The 19,621-nt window shown below is 49.4% G+C and overlaps 2 protein-coding genes across 2 annotated transcripts; both read right to left on the bottom strand.

The window, feature by feature from the left end:
- Positions 1 to 238: 238 nt before the first annotated feature.
- N7487_007819 (uncharacterized protein) lies at positions 239 to 13,386 on the bottom strand (the record flags this gene model as incomplete). The annotated part of the gene is made up of 3 exons (XM_056875549.1): positions 239 to 685; positions 743 to 13,038; positions 13,104 to 13,386. The coding sequence occupies 3 exons, from the start codon at positions 13,384 to 13,386 to the stop codon at positions 239 to 241; spliced, it is 13,026 nt and encodes a 4,341-aa protein (XP_056727737.1).
- Positions 13,387 to 13,897: 511 nt separating this feature from the next.
- On the bottom strand, positions 13,898 to 19,077 carry N7487_007820 (uncharacterized protein; the record flags this gene model as incomplete). Its single annotated transcript, XM_056875550.1, has 14 exons — positions 13,898 to 14,194; positions 14,248 to 14,400; positions 14,452 to 14,637; positions 14,699 to 15,212; positions 15,270 to 15,673; positions 15,731 to 16,801; positions 16,863 to 17,042; positions 17,097 to 17,165; positions 17,220 to 17,289; positions 17,342 to 17,400; positions 17,460 to 18,135; positions 18,187 to 18,294; positions 18,349 to 18,915; positions 18,971 to 19,077. 14 exons carry the CDS (start codon positions 19,075 to 19,077, stop codon positions 13,898 to 13,900), a joined length of 4,461 nt encoding a protein of 1,486 aa, XP_056727738.1.
- Positions 19,078 to 19,621: the final 544 nt, after the last annotated feature.

Here is a 19,621-nt window from a genome sequence, read left to right on the forward strand (position 1 = left end):
TAAAAGTTACAAGTGATTGTACAGGAAAGATCGGGCGTGTCCGGTGCTGATCCTCGGAATAAGTATACATAGAATGTACAAAGAAAGATGCAAAGGTGTATACAGTACAATTGAATTCAATACAAAAAATAGAAAGCCGCCAGCGGTGTTTATGTACTCATCCACCAACAGTAAAACAATAACACAATCCTTGTAGGAGCTTTGAGAGAAAAAAAACGTAAACAAAAACAAGTACAGATCAGTTATCAACCATCAACTGCTCCCCTTCATCAAGAAGAGTCGTAACCCGTGAGAGATCAGAAATCATCTTACGGCCATGGCCAACCAGCAAGAGTTTCTCGGCATTGGCAGGCAGACCCAGGTAGGTAGGAGGCTCACGCTCCGGCAGGTTGTTAACCCAGGCAACGAAGTCGCGCATGCTAGTGGTCTCAGGAAGTGTCAATAGACTGTCGTTCTCTACACCCGAGACGAGCTTGTAGCCGTCTTCGAAGGCGGCGGGTGTAAGGAAGCCATTGACAAGGTTTTCGAGCTGCTGGTAGTCTCCTGCATCGTCGATTTTACCACCGTACATCTCTGCGACGAGAGTGCGGATCATCTCCCATGGAATCTTCTGTGGAGCAACGTTGGAACGGCCTTGGGATACAGAATCGACCCAGTGGTCGATGATGTAGGCTGAGCATTCGTACTGAGGGAAGTGTTAGCATTTGTAAGAAGAATAAATGTATGGATGTAGGGTACTTACGTCGCTGTCGTTGAACTCCCAGAAGCCCTTCCATCCAAGACTTGGTGCATAGCGGAGTCTTTCCTGGACGACGGCGTGCAGGAAGCAGAGCAAGAGATAGACACGGGCCTTTTCGACGGGAGCCTTGCTGGCTCGCACATTCAGCGAAGAAAGAGAATCTTTCATGTTTGCACGCACACCCGCGGGCTGCTCGTACATCAGCACACGCGAGGCCCGGATCAAATTGACAGGGATCTTAGGGCTGGACTCCATGGACAAGAAGAGGCGGAATTCCTTGTGTGGCTTGAGAGAGTCCAGTCTCTTTTCAAGACTCTGCAGCCAAGCAGGGGCCAGGTGGACGTTCTTGACCAGCACCCAGTTACCGACTGCAGCTGCATTGCTGATGGCCTTGTCCGCGCTTTCGAGACCTTCGTTGGAACCCATGGCGATGTTGGCGCAGGTTGCGCGTGTGGCTTCGACAAGAGCATCGACCTTATAACTGGCATCGAAGCCAGGGCTGGAGCTGAGTGCAATGGGTCTGGTTGCAGTAACTTGGTCAACTACATCCTTGAGGTCGGCACCGCCCTCGAAGAGCTCGCGGCCGAACACCGCCTCGATGAAACGCTCGGCGGAGGGCACGAATCGGTCCATGCGGCAAATCTTGACAAGGAGCAAGGACCGAAGGAGCTGGTCGAGTTGCGACACACTCTCGTCCCACATGACCGGAACGACGTTCTCGGCAAGCTCCTCGCCGAAGAAGCGATCCCACTGTTCTTCGGTGACATTCGAAATATGATCTTTGAAGAGGGACATGTTCGCCAACTTCGTCATCACTTGGTCGCGGGCGTCCACGGCAGTTGAAAGATCCGTGTCCTCCACTGTCTCATCAAGGACGCGATCGAGAATGGTCCTGTCCATTGGGTATGGAGTAGCCTGAGCAAGCAAGATGGCAAGGGTAATGCGATCCTTTTGAACGAGACCCAGCGAGGTTCGCTGGTAGGTGTTGATAAATAAGTCCCTAACAATAATCTGGACACGTGCAGAGTGATCCTTCTCCTGAGCAAGACGTTTGTTTTGGTAGAGAACAGAGTTGAAAATATCGACAAAGTACTGCAGAGAGAACTGGTAGAAGTGGTTGATGTGGTGAAGCTGCTCCAAAACCGCAAAGACTGCACTGCATGAACGAGCAATGATGCTGTAGTTCTGCGTAACGTTATCGACCTCAAGCATAACGCCTTCGGTCTGGTCCATTTTCAGAGAAATATCGGCAGCCTCCTTCTTGAGAGTCTCCAGAGTTTCAATGACATTGTCATCGTCAAGAATGTTACCACGGGACTCGTTGAGAGCTTGCAAAAGACGCTTCTCCAGTTGTCGAAGGTGGACCTTGAATTCTCCTTGCATCTTGACGAGATTGTTGCGACGCTCATCGACATCAGGTCGCTCGAATTTCAGGACATCGTTCAAAGACTGTGTTTGCAAGCTGCTCTGGGTGACAGTGAAGTTGACAAAGGTGGTACGACTGCAAATATCTGGCGGGAACGATGCAGATGGATCGCGAGTCGACAGGAAGAGCTTGAAGGATGGCGAGAAATCGATTTCTTGCTTGCCCAATTGAATGAGGACACGACCACCAGTCTTCTGGTATTCCTTGTTGAGGACGTGATTGAGAATAGGGTCCAGGTGCTCGGCATCCTGGATAAGGATGGGGTTTCCGAAACGCAAGGCACTCTCCAATTGCTTGACGAAGGAATCGTCCAAGAAGCTCGTGACAGTAAGCTTGCGTTCCTTGCTTTCCTTCTGCAAGAATTCTGTAATACGGCCAGATGGATCAACAATAAGGGGGTATCTGTTGAATCTCTTGAGGATGATGGCGTTCTCGGTACAAAGGTCATCGACGGGAAGAGAATGACTCTGCCAGGTCAGACGCTCATCGGCATTGGACAAGTATTCCGTGATGGGGTTGTGAGGCTTGTACTGAATGCCAGAGGCCCCCAGTTGGTGGACCCAGTCCTCAGCCATTGCCTTACGGAATTGCTGATCGTAAAGACCAGCATATGCAAGGAATGCAGCTGCAATGAGGACATCGCCAACAAGTGTGCCGATTTGAGTTTCGAATGACTTGCTTCCATCTTCCCAGCGCCCACGCTCAGAGGACAAACTATCAAGCAAACGAACACTACGGTCGACCTTGAACTGAACTCGGTTCATCTCAGTCTTAATCGCCTGCGTCTCACTAATAAGAGCTGCGTACTCGGCCTTATAGGTAGCGATGCTGCTTTCGAGGCTGTTGATGGTGTTTTCGATGGCCTGGGCTTCGGCCTTTGTTTGCAGGGCCTGCTCCTCGAGCTGGTCCACCTCCTCACGTAGAGGGCCAACACGATCAAGGATGGCAGAGTAGTTGACTTGGGCCTCAACCCATTGCACGAGAGGACCACAAGCCTTACTAGCGCGGTTGACTCGCTCATAGGTGAAGTCTTCCTTCGAGAGGAACTCATTTTGCATCTTGGTACGGTGTCTGCGCGTCATCTGGCGCTCGTTATCGTAGTTGACGATACTGGCAATGAAGTCATCCCGACGAATGAGACCTTGGATTGTCTTCCAGCTGTCGACGGTGTGACCGAGGAGTGTGCATACGGCTTCCAGGGCAAGTCGGACGCTGGCTGGAGGGTTACCCATGGAACGAACTTCCGTGAGGTGTTGACGCTTAATGTTGCTGACACTCTTCTGGGCTTCCAAAACAGCGGGTTCGGCCCGGGCCAGATCGTGAAGGACCACCTCCTTCCGAGTCGCCACTTCCTTCTCTTGTATCTCCAATGCGGCCTGCACTTCCAACGAAACGTGCTTCCGCTGTTCTGCCTCCTGTTGATCAGCAACCATACGCTGCAATTTCTCGTTCGCTTCCGTGTCCTTCTTCTCCAATTGTGTCTTCTTTTGTGCGAGACTAGCTCGAAGGTCGCTGACTTTGTCGACGGTGTCGTGGAGCTTTTCGAGACCGATGTTCAAGTGACGTTGTTGCTCCTCGAGATCCTCGCGCTTCTCGTTGAATAGCTTAACGTACTGCGCAACAAAGTCGAGATAATGGCGAGGGGTGAGGAAAGTCGCCCGGCCCTGTTGCTTCTGAAGCCGTCCATTGAAGCGATGCAAAGAGTGGTGAATGTACACCATGGAATTGACAACAGTGTCTCTGTGTGATGCCGGGAGAGCCAACTCGCGGTACGCCACTGGGATGCTATCAGGCGAGATGAAGTTTGGTTTGTCCAGATCGACCGATTGAGTGAGCTCGGAGCCAACCTGGAACAGAGCTTGGTCAGACCAGTCACCCATCCAGTTCAGGACACAACGGTTGAACAAGGCGGGACTAGTAGCTGCCTTGGAAGATAGGCCCTCCTCTGGCGGGTTCATGGTGAACACAACGTGCAGGTTCTTCACAATTTGAGAGGTGAACCACTTGTATAGCTCCTCCTGCGAATCGAGCAGCAAGCCTTGACGCTGTGCACCCTCTTTACAAGCAGTCATCAACGAGGAGAATTCATCGCCCTCGAAGAGACCGGGGACTTCGGCGTTTGCAAGCAAAGTGTTCATGCGTTCCAGGAATCCAGAGTCAAGGACGTTCGACTCGTCCATGATGAAACAAATCTTTTCGCCCTTGCATCCTGCCCGGCGAAGAACGCTGCGCAGATCATCATCGAAATCTTCCGAAGAGTACTTTCCGTGTACCTTGATCTGGAAGACCTTCAGACCATTCATCCAAGCGACAAAGCGAGATAGGGTTGTCTTTCCACTTCCGCTTACACCGATGAGGATGAGATGACCTTGAGGCTGGCGGAAGACTCGATCGATACGTAGCGCGTGCTCAAGGACATCGTTGAACAACACAAGTGGAACATCCACTTCTTCTTCGCAGAAGGTTCTTAGACGTGCCTTCACGAATTCACGCAGACTCTCCTGTTCGACAGGGATGTAGTTCTTTGACAGCCAGTTCGAGAATAGGATCGGGCCCTTCAGTGCTTCTTGGTCATCGATAGTAGGGAAATGTTCCAGAGCAATTCGGCGGACAGCATCTGCCGTCCAAGCTCTCTCATCCTCATCCACGAGTCTGTCCTGGAATAGACGCAGGGCTTCGTGCGCCCAAATGCGGACCAGGCCTTCGACAGAAAGTGTTTCCAATGGCTTAATAGCCTCGTACAAACCACGAACCCATCTGGTGAGCTCACGAGGCGAGTACACATAGTGGGGCTGGATTTGGGGCGTGAAGCGGGCCTGGGATTCGAGGTAGAACTGAACCATAGCCCTAGTGAGGGCCTCGGAGTACCCACGCAGCAAGGGAAGGATCTTAAGCACAGCAGAGTTGAATGTGCCATAAATCTGGTTGAGAGAGATCTCGCCGGGGTAATCGACCATGATAAGGGGCGCATGACGCAGGAATCTCTCGGCCATCGGCGTACGACCAGCATCCGTAGGAGGGTTACAGGCACCAACAAATTGAATGCGATCCAGAGTAACCCAGGTCTTGTCGGTAGTTCTCCAGAAACCGTTCTGCTCCACAAGTTGGCGCAGGAAGGAGATGGCACGCTGAGTGCCATAGCGATCAGGGGCCGGAAGATTGATCTCGTCGCAGAAAATGACAAGCCAGCGGCCAATCTGGTTGGGAGACATCACCACACCATTCAGAGTCTTTTTGTACTCACAGTACTGCTCAAAGGTCTTGATCAGGAGGTCAGGTGTGGTGGCACTCGAGAAGTTGAGACCAACAACCTCCATGTTCGGGAGCTTTCGGAGCGCAGCGAACAATGTCATGGTCTTACCGGATCCAGGAGGACCACAGAGCAACAAGGGCTTATGCTCGGCAAGCCACGAGTACAGCACATCCTCGTGACGGACAGTATCGACCGTGGGGATAATGACGTCGGTTTGAGTTACGGAATGTGTGTTGATATCAATCGTGGGAACCTGCGAATGCCAGCTGGTCCAGTCAGACTTGGGAAGAGTGACGTCGTAGTCGATGAGAGATGAATCGCCGTCCGGTGGAAGATCGATAGTAGACATTCCAGTGATGTATTTTCCGAACGCCTTGCGGTCATTTAGTGGACAATCACCGGTAAGGGACCAGACCAGTGTCAGAAGAAGCTTCTTGGACATGTAGGACTCGATCTGCTCAGGGTCTAGAGGGAAGTCTGGATGCTGGACATTGTATTCGAGGACGTTTCGGCAGGCCTTGTTCAACAAGCTGAAGAGGGTGTTGAGAGCACGGATATCCGTAAACTCCATGATATGGTTGTATTTCTTTGCCTCCTCGAGAGCTTTGAGAACCAAGTCATCAACCTCCAGGAACTGTTTGAGAATTGTTGCAACTGTGTCCTGGGCATCTTGTGTCCGAATCGCTGCGGTTCCTGCGGGTGCGCTGTCTTCATCCAGGTCCTCAAAGGTCTTTGTCCTAAGGCTCTCCACGTAGTTGGAGATCATCATGGTTGGAGTAACAGTGTCCGCATTGAACCACACCATACCGCAACGACTGACAGTAGCAAGCGTGGCATATTTCAAGCTTTCGACTTCGAACATGATGCGAACATTGGAAGGTAGGTTGAGACGCTCTCCGTTGGGAAGAGTGAGGAGCTTGTTGTCATCTAGAACACTGTTCAGGTTCTCAACCCACTCAGGATCAACATCTCCATCGAAAACAATCCAATGACGTTTGCTGTCCTCGCCACGGAGGTTGTCCACGATCTTTCTCAGAATTCCAGTGAAGAGACCATCTGTCCATTCACGGGTAGTGCTATCAAGGTTACCATAGAGAGACTCCTTAGACATGACCTTGGAGTCAATGATGTGGGAGACACCCTCAACGCCTTCAATGCGCTGCATCGCTTGCAGTAGAATCTTCCAGGCAGTCGATTTACCGGCCCCTGACTTTCCAACCATCATGACACCATGGTGGATGCATTGAATCTGGTAGAGCTGCAGTGCCTTGGTGATCCACATCTCACTGTCGACGAGATGTTGCTCTTTGGTAGCAATATCACGGATCGCCTGGGTGAGTTTCTCGAAGTTGGCAGGTACATAATCCACACCAGCGAAGTCTTCCACCTGAATGTCCAACATGATTTCCACATCTTCTCGGATAAGCTTAGGAGCGATTGTCTCCCGGAGACTTTGAACAATAATTTGAGGTTCAATAATATCGTCAGGGCCTAGATCTCCATCAGCGTTGGCAAGGCGAGCGCGCTTAAGACCACCTGAGCTAACAAGCACACTCTTCAATGCACGGAGACCGAAGTCGTAATGAGCCTGCTTAGAGAGTCGGGAAGCACAGTGGTCGAAGAAAGGAACTGTCTGCTTGGAGAGAGACTTGGCCTGCTTGAAACCTTGAGAGAAAAGCATTACTTCGGCAATTAGTTCCTTATCTGGTTTGGACATAGCAACACTGCGGAACAGCTTCTTCAAGTTGTCTGGCAAGTTGGAACGACCAGCGTAACCAGGGTTCATGGTAATGAAAATTCCGGTGTTGGAGTTCACAGCGAGTCGTCTTCCGACGAGTTCGATTTGAGACTTATCACCATCTCCGCTAGTTTTCAGACCGATCTGGATGTTCTGAATCTGCTGAGAGACGGCGGACAGAATACGTTCTTCAAGACGGTTAAACTCGTCAAAGCAACCCCACGCACCGACCTGGCAGATACCAAGGAAAATCCGACCCATTGCTTGGAAATCGAATGTGTCGTCACAACAGAAGACAAGGGTGAAACGACCGAGTTGCAGGCCCAATGCCTTGACTGACTCGGTTTTTCCGGTACCAGCAGGGCCATAGGGCGAACCGCCGAGGCGCTGGCAAAGAGCTTGAGTAAGGGTGAGGAAACAACGATCTGTGAGAGGGGTGCGAACAAGGCGCTCAGGCACGCCCAGATACTCGAATCCATAGGCGAGCTTGGCGTTGGCCATGTGAACATACAGACGCTCCAAGAAATCAACTGAATCGTTGAAGACGTAACGCATCTGAAGGAGCCAATGGTAGTGCGTGGGCGTCGTCGCATTGAGGCTAATAAGCTTGGAGATGCAGTCGCGCTGGTGAACGAATTCCGTGATCATATGCTCACACTTCTTGCGAGTGATCGGATCGAGTTCACCAAGCACCGTGGCAGCCAGCAACTCGAGAATCCGAACTTCGGAACTGTGCAACGCGGGGAGAGTTGCACCTCCTTCCTCCAAGGAGTGTTGCACTGCGTTGGTCCAAGTAACCTGACTGGCGAGGACCACGATCTGAGCAGGGTAGTTAGACAGGAAGTCATTGAAAGCCGTGCGGTCCACATCACTGCTATGGTAAAGAACTCCGAATTGTTCAATGGCCTCTCCAAGAAGTTCTGCCAGAGTCAACTTCATGCTGGTCTCTAGCGCGGTGAGCCAATCATTGATCCGAGGAGTCTTGAGGAGGTTGATCTCTTTCTTCAAACGGACTTCTTCACCCTCCTTGGAAGTGAATGCAACAATATTGTTATCGTCATCCATGACAAGGCCTGACATTCCAGCAAACATCTTCTTGAAATGCTTGGCGACACGGAAGATGTCATTGCTGTTACCAATAATCTCCAACAGATCCTCATCTCCAACAAAGTAGAAGCGAGGGAATGAGACACGCTCACGCTCCAAATATTCACCAAGCGCCTTTTGGATTTTGTTGAGCAAATCAGCCAGTCTCTCCAGAGACTTTTGCACATCAACAATTGCGAGAATATCCAGAACGAATGGAGATTTGTACACCTTCTTCATGACAGTGAAGAATTCGGAGTTGATATTTTGGAAACGTCCGGATTCCAAAGGAAGAAGATGCTTGATGTCAGCATTGCCAGTGAAGACGCCTTCCAGGTAGACCCATTGCCTCTGGACATCGATCCAGACATCGAAAAGAACATGGACTCGGTTCAGTTTATCTTCCCAAGATGTAGCTTCTTCTTCGAATTCTTTGTAGTACGGAGAATGTCTCATGGCCTGGAGAGAGTTCAGGTTCTCGCTGCACTTGGCGAACAGATCGTCGAAGCCTTTGATCAGTCGGCATTTGTTCTGGTAGTGCACCAGGTCCAGTGAATAGTTTTGCCAAGTCTCGCGAACAGACTTCAGGAATTCCTCCAATGCCATCTCACCCTGTGCCTGTGCGATGATAGCACGGATGATGGAATCGCTTGATGCGAGTTGCAAATCCCAGACATCACCAAGAGTCAAAGAGACAAGAGAGAAACGCTTGTCGGGCTTGAGACTCTTGTAAATCTTATGCCAGTGTCTTTCCTTGACGGCTTCGGATTTCATGTCGGACAAAAGGGAGTTGACTTTCAGCAGCTGCCGAAGGACATTCTGAATATGTTCAAATGCAGCATATTGTCTCATGCGACTGGGCATCTCCTTGGTCATTTTGATCAAATTATCGAGAGACTGTCGGAGCTTCCTGGGTTGCACGCTGGTCCAAAGCCCATCGCGAAGGTCGTTGAGACTATTCCAGATAGTTGCGAGAGCAGCCCAGACTGACATGAAATCCTGGACCTCCTCGAGGATGGGAGGAAGTGATGACTCAGAGCTCGGGGGAAGATCAAGAGCTTCCTTGGCCTTTGATACCATCTCAAACTCAGACTGGAGAGACTCGAGACGAGACTGGAAAGAGCTCAGGGTACGAGATGCTTCCTCAGGTGGAATAGTGCCAGATACCGGCTTCTCGTCATTCCATTGGCCAATAACTTCAGCAATCTTGCCAGCAATGACGTGGTCTTCGGCGCTAATCTTTGCACGCAGACCTTCCGTTTGCTCGTTGACAATTTTGCTCTTGCGGCTAAGGAGCTCGTTGAGGGCTGCCCATTCACCATCAACATTCTCAACGTGAAGCCAGTCATACGGGAACTGGTAACGCTGGCGGGCGAGTGTGGTTTGACCTTGGCGGAAGAGATCAACCTCGGGCTCCCAGACTCGAGTCTTCCGCTTGCACTGCTGAACAATGGTGATGAAAGACACGGCATGGGCGGTTGAAGAGGCCTCCAGGGTTTGGCCTTCCAAATCCCTGCGGGCAGCAGCAATCTCGGAGTGAACCTCTCTCATGCGGCTGCCAAGCTTAGAACCGAACTTGACAAGGATCTCATGCTGCCACTGGTCGTATTTGGCATTCACCTTGGTTTGGACTTGCTCGTAATCAATCCTGATGTTTCCGAAGCCGCGGCTGACTTCCGAAGTATCAAACGTAGCACGGCTCTTTCTGATTTCCTGAAGAAGCTGAAGCCACTGAGACAGATCATCTCCCAGGATCTCGTAGACCTGCTCGGATCGAAGATCCCAAAGTGATTGGAACTGCAACCACTTATCGACATATTCAGAAACATCCTTCACTCTTGATTCAACGATATTGTAGACTTCATTGAGCTCATTGGTGCAATTTTGCGGGAGGTCGGAGAAGCAGACTTCGGACACGCGAACGTTTTGCACAACAATGGAGATCTGGTAACGCGAAGGTTTGATCTTTTCTAGATTGCAAATCACACCGAGCCATGCATCAAAGTGGGAGAACCAGCTTGCGCGTGCGAATTGCAACGGTGGGTCCAAATGGAGGACTTGGTTCTTCATCAGAATCTCGTGGAAGAGCTCAGGGAACTGGATCTTGTAATTCAAAGCATCTGTCTCGGCTGCTGAAAGCTGATGAGAAGCTGTCGAGTTTTCATTGTTGGTACCTTGGAAGGTGAGGATCCACTCGCGCACAGCACGAACAAGTCGATCACGCAAGATTGCCTCGATGCTTCCATTAAGCTGAGCAACCCAGTATCCAAGGTTCACATAGTTTTCGAGGTTAAGCTTATCAACAGCAACTTGGATGCTGTCCAAGCGTTGCTTGAAAGCCGATGCGTCGTATGGGCAAGTCTTGAGCTCATGGATCGATTTCTGGATGTTCTCGTTGATGGTGTCAAGGACAGAAGTTTTGGTTTGAAGTGTGGATGCTGAAATGGCAAACTCGCGGACAAATTGCACATGCTTGCTTTCAGAACGACCAGGCAAAGATCCCTCAATCGCACCATTTGCCAACGCTGACTGTTTGACGTGCAGCTCGTAAGAATGGACAAAGGACTCCCACCGGAGAGGGATACCCTTAGCAACCATAGTCTGCACATCGTTCATGTAGCCGTTGAGCAGTATATTGACATCGGTCATCGACGCAATTGCCCGATTCGTCTGCAACAGAGTACGAACACTCTCCATCAGGCTGATGGCGTAAGGGTAGACACGCTTCGCCTCCTTCGAAATATTGCTGACAGCATGAGGAACCTGGAAGTTGAGCCAGATAAGATTGCGGACCTCCTTGAAGAGGGCAATGATCTGAGCATCGAAGTTGACTGCCAGCTCCAAAATGTTTCCTGCGGATCGGTTACGCACAACATTAAACAGACGTCCAGCGATTGTAAAATGGCGTCGTTGGACGTCCCACAGCCATGACTCGAAAACAGGCCGGGTGTCGAGCTTCTTGCGGAACAAGTTACCCTCATTCTGCAACTTCTGGCCCTCGGCGTGCAAGTGCCAGTTCTCGCCGAGAACATTTTCGACCTTGCGCATGTAGCCATCAAGCTGATGCTCAATTTGGCGAGTCCAGATAATGGCGCCCGACACGGGTGGCAGGTCTCGTAGTTGGGCCATGGCATGAGCTTCCGAATTACCGTACTGTTGCTTGAAGCGCTCATGTAAAGCACTGATGTCTCGCTTGACATTGTCAATAAGTTGCGTTTGATACTCGCCAATTGCACCACGGATCTTAGGGCGAACGAGAAGAGCGTTGAACTTCGAGAACACACGGAACATCTCATTAGCATTTCTGGCAGTCGCCAGACGGTCACGCAAGCGAGCAATGATGGAATTCTCAACGCGGGAAGTACGCTCACTGTAGGCAATTTCGGCCTGCTCCCAGTTGAAAGATCCCTCCGGTGAAACATCCAACACATCCACGTTCTTGAGCGCAGCGTAGGCATGTGCAACTTCCTCCACGGCATCGACATCACCAATCTCCTCGACTATGACTGCGCCGTCGGCATCGACTCCGGCTCCATTCTCCACAGATGAAGAGCTGTTAGGTCCAAGGACGTTGATAATGGTCTTCTGGAGCTGTTCGTGGTTGATCCTAAAGGTGTCGATGTACTTCACCCGCTCGCGGGTTTTGTCATGTCTCGCATTGATCTTAATCGGAATGAATTTCTCGTTACGACGTCGTGTTGATTCACGCGCAACGTTTGTGAATTCCTTCAAGTTTTCGTCCCAAGTACGCCAGATCGCTTGTGTAGTCTTCATCAAAGACCGGAACTCACGGTAATCCAGATGCAAGACCGTACGTCCAGTAATAAGCTCATGGATCTTCTTATCAAGATCCCCGGAGATGGCTTCGACGAGTGAAAGTGCTCGCTTAATGGGGTAAGGGCAAATCTTCAACTTCTTATTCAGGTGAGTGAAAATCAAGTTCAGTGATTCCTGAACCTTTTGCAAGGAAGTTGCAGACAGGAGTTCATCGAGAGGGAAATCGCGCATCAACTGATTGTATTTCTGGACCAATTCAGTGGCCTCTTTCAGCCCAGTGTCTGCCACGAAACTGAGGGTCGGTTGGTACCGCTTTGCATGGCGGAGAATATCCATAGTCAACTTAACACCCTCGCTTTGCAGCTGAGCATCGATTCCCTCCAGGGCAGCCTCTAGGGACAGCCAGAAGTTGACCTCTGGCGAAGCAGATTCGCTGTCCGGGTCGCGGGTCATCTTAGTGATCGTCTGGATGGATCTAATCCAACCGTTCACGACATTCTGAATGCTGTTTGTGAAAGCACTGCTTTCCAATACTGCCGATGGAATCAACTCGACCGATGGTTTGATACCACGCGCTTCTGCCTCCGTCAGAGCAGCCTGTACGACTTCATGAAGAGGAAGGTTCAGGGCTGGAATCTCCACATTCTGCTGGAGGTGTATCAACCCTAGCTCCAAGTCCGCGAATTTCTTCTTTGTTCCCGGAATACCAGTCTTTGCCTCCGTATCGGTTTTCGATTTCGTGCCGACGGCTGTCTCTTGACTGCGAGTGTAGGATTCGAAGTAAGGACTGAGACAATGGTGTATCATCAAATGTAGGATTTGGTAGGGCGACATTGAATTCCCCTGCTGAGCGCTGGGGTTGCTGAGAGAAGCGGGACCGGGGAGGTTCATGACTTGGACCTGCGACGCTATGGGAAGGCTCATGTCGATTGGAACAGGTCGTTTGATGATAGCCACCGAGGAGACTGTCGTAGGAGCGGACGAGATATCGGAGGAAAGGTTATAGACATACTGTACTGCTGTTTCATCGCCAACACTATTAGCATCACATCATCCAACGGTTAATGACTTGGGTTGGACTTACCTTGGTCCTCCGTTTCGCCGTTGGTTTCCTCCGCTGTCACAATGTCCTTTTGCACATAGAGTGCGACTTGCGCTTCCGAGGCAAATCGCGTACACCGTTGCAATGTTTCATTGTACCTTGATTCCGAAAGCAAGCTCCCAGCGCTTTCCAGCTCGGACCTCTGGGCTCCCAGTGTCACCTGGAGCACTTCGGTCAAGTACTGAATGACCGCACCGGAATCAACCAGAGCTGCGGTTTCTGGCGTTGAGGTGCCATTTGGCACGCCTGATGAGGCGACCTCCATTATGTCGAGATTATTATGACGAATTTGAAATGCTCATCGGTGGTAAAGGAATAATAGGAGCGCGGATTGGGTGGGTGTTTGAGATCGCGTCAAGCGGGAGTCGGGAAAACAGAGTAAAAGGATAAATGACAAAGGCTGGGAAGAAAAATAAAATCTAATAGATTAAAAATGATTGCAAAGATAAATTCCAGGCCTATGCCGTCCTGAGTCCTATGTCTGTTGAAGATCAAAAAGATACGCGGCGTGTTTGCTTTACTTCAGGGGATGTACACTATTCCATATTAGGTTAAGCGTGACACGACCCCCATGCGACACCGCACATCCATGGCTCTCGTCCCTGGCCCCGTTCCTTTCGAAGTATAAGCTTCACTTTATATTGAAGGGTTGCATTTGTACGATTCTCATTTCTAGACGCCCATGTAATAGTACCCCGATATCGTATTTTGTGAAGGCAACTAAAATACAACAAAAGAACAAATTTGCCAGCTATCCTCCACAATTTCTCTCATTTTCAAACTGCCGTTCCGATATTTGCTTGGTCCGTGGGGGCTTGACTTTGACAAGCACAATGGTATTTCTCCTGGAACTCAGAAAGTGTCATTCCATCAATAACAGCCAATGTCCGGGTACTAGCCCTCACTTTAGCATATCGACTAGAAGATGCGACTGCGCTGGCAATGGATTGGCCATGCACCATAACTGCAGCAAAGACCCTGGGAGTCTCTCCCTCCACAGTAGGAACCTCTGCAGATTTCAGACAGTAATCGCTGCATCGGTAGCTGTGAGTCATTTGACTATGGAGGAATGTCTATGATTTATTAGTACGAGAGGTATGTTCTCGGGGAAAGGAGATGGCCTTACCGTTGGATGCCTATTTGCAAATGTGTCGTAAATAGACATGTCGTGGAAGAATGGCAGGATGTGCCTCTTGAAGAAAGCCTCAATCACTGTGAAGTCGAAACCAGAATCAACAAATATGGCACCGAGATAAGCCTCAAGCATGTCGGGAAGACACTGTAATTCCGTGAGTATGTGGATTATGCACATGTTGAATAGAGACCTTACCTTTGGAGAATCCGATGTCGAAAGCCAATAATCTACCTCTCCATTGCTTTCGCTCTCGGCAAGCTGAAGCTCCTCCGCGTATTTGCTGTTGTGGATCATGAGAGGATTGCTGAAGTGCTGAAGATGAACATGAAGCCCTAGTTTTACAGCCAAAGCACCGAGAAATTTGTTGGATACCATGGCCATCTATCGATTAATGTTAGTCGGGAGTTCTGTGTGACTTGGCTTTACTAAATAAGATACAGACCTTGTGTTCAGTCAACCACTGCGGATCTCGGTGGGGGAACCGATGAAACAAGTGCTCCACGCACACCATATCCAGGAGGGCATCACCCAAAAACTCGAGCCGTTGGTAGCAAGGCACCTTGGCCCATGCCAGTGGGTAAGACGGATGCGTGAACGCTGACCGTAGAAGACGGGGATACTTGAACTCGTAGCCTACTTTCTCGAAGATCTGCTGAGCCAAGTTCTTTTCGAATCCATCGGCCGTCCTATTCTGGTATGAAGGGATAGAATATGAAGAGATGTAGTCTTTCCATGAGGTTGCGGTGTGGTTCTGGCTGTTGACGAAGACGGTCACTGCTTTGATGGCCATGTCATAACGATTATCATCACCTCCCGAGAGCAACGATGCTCCTATCAATGCCTCGCAGACATCTGCTATAGTCTTCTCGGCTAAGGCATGTTTCCCTTCACTAGCAAAAAATTTGGCGTGGTCTCGCCCATACTCAAGCGAAAGACCTGGGGGATACCACATATGCCTGTGGCTGAGTGTTAGTCAAAGATCCACTTATGAGGATGCAAAGTAAAGAACATACCGAGAGAATCCACGACTACGTATGTACTCGTATAGCTTGAGTTCAGTTGCGCTTTTGAACAGGTTCTTGTTGCAGATGAGACACATTCGGTTAACGTGGTAGTCGTATTCATCATCGTCGGGATTTTGAACAAAGAGCGAAATCGATGTTGCCATCTTGAGCACAGAGTCTCCTAGTAGTTCAAGACGCTCGTAGTTCTTTCCCATTCCTCGCTGAACGTGAATTTGTAGGCTTCGATGCTCTTCGGTGTTGTCCGAATCCTTGGTAAAGGCCTCCAGGGCATACTCGAGCTGAATGTCACCAAGACCTAACATTTTACATCCCTCCTGGACAATCAGGTAGGACTCCATTCGAGTGATAATTGCTGGGAAGACAAAACACGTCGCGGCTACAGGCATGGAAATCTGAGTTACGTGTCAGCATTTCAGGTGAGCTAAAACATATACTGATACAAAACTAACCGCCGATATGGCCAAAGGCTGAGGGCAAATGACGCATCTCGAGTTGGATGCTTTCTCATCCTCGGCCGCTTTGTCAAGAAAGTTTCGCCGAAGGCAGATCAATTCTGCATGTAAAACTGGCTGAGACCAGATACAACGATTGAAGAATTTAGGACGTGAGTTTTTGCTCAAACTCAAGGACCAGTTCATGATATCGTCTGACCATTTTCTGGATGGTACGTAAGATGGGGGAGGGTCTGAAGGGCGTAGATTGGGGTCTATAGCAAGCGGGAAGTATCGATACTTTCCATTCCAATCGTCGTAAATGAATCGAGTCAGCAATGATTCTGGCTCCATATCAGGAGACCACACAAGCTTAGGGTTATCTTGAACGTATTGCAAAGCCGCCCAGTCAATTATGTCAAAGACACTTGTTGACGTTCCAATTTCCACATCTTCTCGAGCAGGCGCAAGCCAGTACGGAAACTGTTCCGAGACATGTTTGTAGGTCTTGTGAAACACGTCATGGAAGACAGAAAGTGTAAATGCAGTCACATTTTGGAGCTCATCGGAAGCAATCTCAAGGTCCCCGACAATAGACAAAGACTGGACCATAGTCTCGATATCATCATCCAAGAAGACAAGAAAAGTCGGGATTGCTGCGATTCGCTCTCGCGTCAGCAAGACGATACTTCCGTGAACTCGAGCTAGAGGCTCTGATGGAATGAGACGAATGACTATCCCGTAGAGACGTGTTGGAATGGTTCCCTGCTGTCTAGCCCAGATTGAGGGCTTGGTACGCATTCTGTACTGGTCAGTCCTCTTTGAAGTAATGGCCAATTTGGCATTGCGCATTGCTGGCAGGCGCTTGTGGTAGATAGAGTTGAAGTGCTCGTCTAACAGATTCCTTTTTCGAAGCAGCAGACATGCATCGAAAGCAGCGGACTGCTTGGCGAGTGATTTCTTTGGTTCGGAACATCCAAGCACTCTTCGCACAGGTGACTTCTCTGGCATAATTATCTCACAGCTGAATGATTCGTTTTCTGACATGACAATATATGTCACCGAGGCAGAGATCTCGTTCTCGTATTGCTGAGATTTTGTCAACATTAGCATTGATGATCCAAATCAGTAAAAGCAAATTAGCTCTTACCAATGAGCTGGCATATCGTGCCAGTACGCCAATCGCATGGCGATAGGTCAACATGGCGCCTGTTCTCGGGATCGTGTATGTTCTCTTCCGATTTTCTTGAATAAGCACTCCCATATCGTGATCGTCTCCGCATAATTTTCGATCCTCCGGCAGCAGGTTGCAAAAATTCTTCATGAGGTGCTATTCATGTCAATTAGTTCAGTGCTATGACTATCACCTGGGGATCACCCTTACCTCTGCTCTTCGAACTTCCTGCAGTCTCATGCTGTGGTTGCGATTACCACTTTCAACGACGGTTGCGTACTACAAAGTAGTGAGTAAATTAATTGCATCTTATAGAAGTGAAGGAAATCTGACCACTGAGTCGGAGCGTCTGGCACGGCCTCGGCTCTGGACATATTGAATAACCGTGTCATACAGATCGAATCTTTTTTGGTTAGAAGAAGCGCCAGTAGTGGTTCAAATCCCAGATGACCTACCTAACCACCAGGTTACAGTCTGGGATGTCAAGGCCTTCCTCTGCGACCGATGTTGCAAACTGAGAATAATTAGATTGTCTCCACAAGCAGCTTTTTCGGGGTTTGTATGAAAGCTCACCAAACAGTTGACTTCACTTTTTCGGAACTTGACTAAGACTAGGAACTGCCCACGGAACGTGGAATTCATTCCTACGGCATCTCCTTTGCGAACACCGACTAAGATCTCAGGACGGAGGTTTGGAATTTGCAGCTTTTCGCACAGATGTAACAGCACTTTAGCTGTATTGCGCCGTTGTGTAAACACAATGCATTTGGTATCTGGCGACTTCGCAAACTGTTCTTGCAGCTTTCTCATCAAAAGCTCGACTTTGGGGCTGAGATCACTCGGCTGAAATGTCTGGTTCGCGATGTACTCCTTGACGAGCTGGTTCGCTTCTTGGACCCGCTTGATCTCCCCAGAGGTCTTTTCAGAATCCAGGGGATCGGAATCGGTGACTTTGCTGATACTACCCTCTAGCTTAGGCAGCACTTCGTCCGCCAGAGCAAGAGCCCATACCTGATCTGCGCACCAAGTCCCTAGTTCTGAACTTGCAACAGATGCAAATCGAAATGCGCCTTCAAGGACTGGCATATCCCCATATTTGCTTTTCATCGTACTATGCAGATCTGTCTCAAACTGCGGAGGAAGCTTGTCGTAAACCCATTCCTGCTCTATTGGCTTGTTCACGAAATTCCGCAGAAGGGCAAGATCCGATGTTGTTGCAATGCGGCTATCTAAAAGAGTCTCAAGTTGGCTATACACAGTAAGCAGAAGCTTCCACTTTTGTTCATCCTGGGGTTCTCACGTTGCTGCTTCCGCTATGTCACACTTAGCATCAACCGGGGAAGCAGTCATCCCGAAGACCCTTGGGCGCTTTTCAGGATCCGCTCTCAGATAGGCGTCTCGGATTATACTAATAAATATCAGCTTTTGTCGTCATGGCATAATTAAGTAATTGGTTGCATACCGAGCATATGGATGCTCCTTTTTGGCATGGTGGGCTTCGTCGAAGATCAGAAGATTGATCTGGTCAATCCCTATATGGCCATTCAGTAGAGACTGATTTAGGATCTCTGCCGTGCATACAATCACCATATATTTTTCAAGGTGCTTGTCCCACGTCTGTTTGTCCCAAAGATCAGGTCCCAGACTGCCGAAAAAGTGTGCGACTGCTTGATCGAGGTTGTTTCTCAGGACCGCAGACTGTTGGAAGACCAACGTTACACTGTCCACCAGAAAAAAGGCAACGCGAGGTTTTGCGCCATTTGCACGTTTGTTGAGTTCGATTTGGAGAATGTGCTTGAGCAAAAGCACCGCCACTAAAGTCTTTCCAGACCCTGTGTCGAGGACTGCAATTGTATTGCGAGCCCTTGCCCTTTCAAAGAGCTCTATTTGGTATTCGCGAGGGTCTAGAACCCCACCCCCGGGCTCTGTATTTGCGAGCAAACGAGCAGTTGAAAGTTCCGCATCGGGTAGTTCGACATGTGCACCATTCGGGCCATTTCCAACCCCGTTCATAACATGCTCTTCAAGCCTTCCGAGCTGTCAGCATAAATGGATATTGGGGCTAAGATCGATCGAAAACTTACAGGGCAGTGAATGAAGCATTTTGAGCTCTATGGCGGTGGGACTCCGGCGGCCGCACGGCCACAGCTTCATCGCCAGATAGATCTGAGGTCGTGTCTTCGGGCTCCATGTGGATGGTTTTATCCCGCGCTATGATATGTTAAAGAAGAGTAAATAAGAAGAGGAAGAAGAAAAATATTTCTTTTCAATAAATCTGACAGAAGTGGGGAAGTAAATCGCGCGGGCGAGGGAATAGACGGTATCTAATTCAGCAAGACCCAACGAGTCACACGCTTGTGTCCACGAGTACCCCTTCCTACAAAGGGTATGAGCTTCTCATAAGTGAGGTGAGAGTGATAAATCATACCTACATATGCACGTATATTAGTAGGCGGATTTGGGAGGCTTCATAAAAAGGGCACCATATGTATGTTTGACAAATATCCTTAGATCTTTTCTTTGATATTCTAATAAGATTGAATTTTCGTTCTTTCCACATAATGAGGCCATTCACACTTGGAATATACTGCACGGCGCGCATGTATATATGCATATTGACAGAGTGTTCTAACAGTAATGTAAACCCCGGACCAAAAATACTTATAAATAGGTTGAAGTGAGAATTGAGAGTATAACCCCGTGTGATGATTTTAAAAAGAACTACAATCTGAAGA

This window comes from Penicillium crustosum (genome assembly GCF_028827405.1).
Source record: "Penicillium crustosum strain IBT 35664 chromosome Unknown utg000003l_segment0_segment0, whole genome shotgun sequence".
Taxonomy (NCBI): Eukaryota; Fungi; Ascomycota; class Eurotiomycetes; order Eurotiales; family Aspergillaceae; genus Penicillium; species Penicillium crustosum.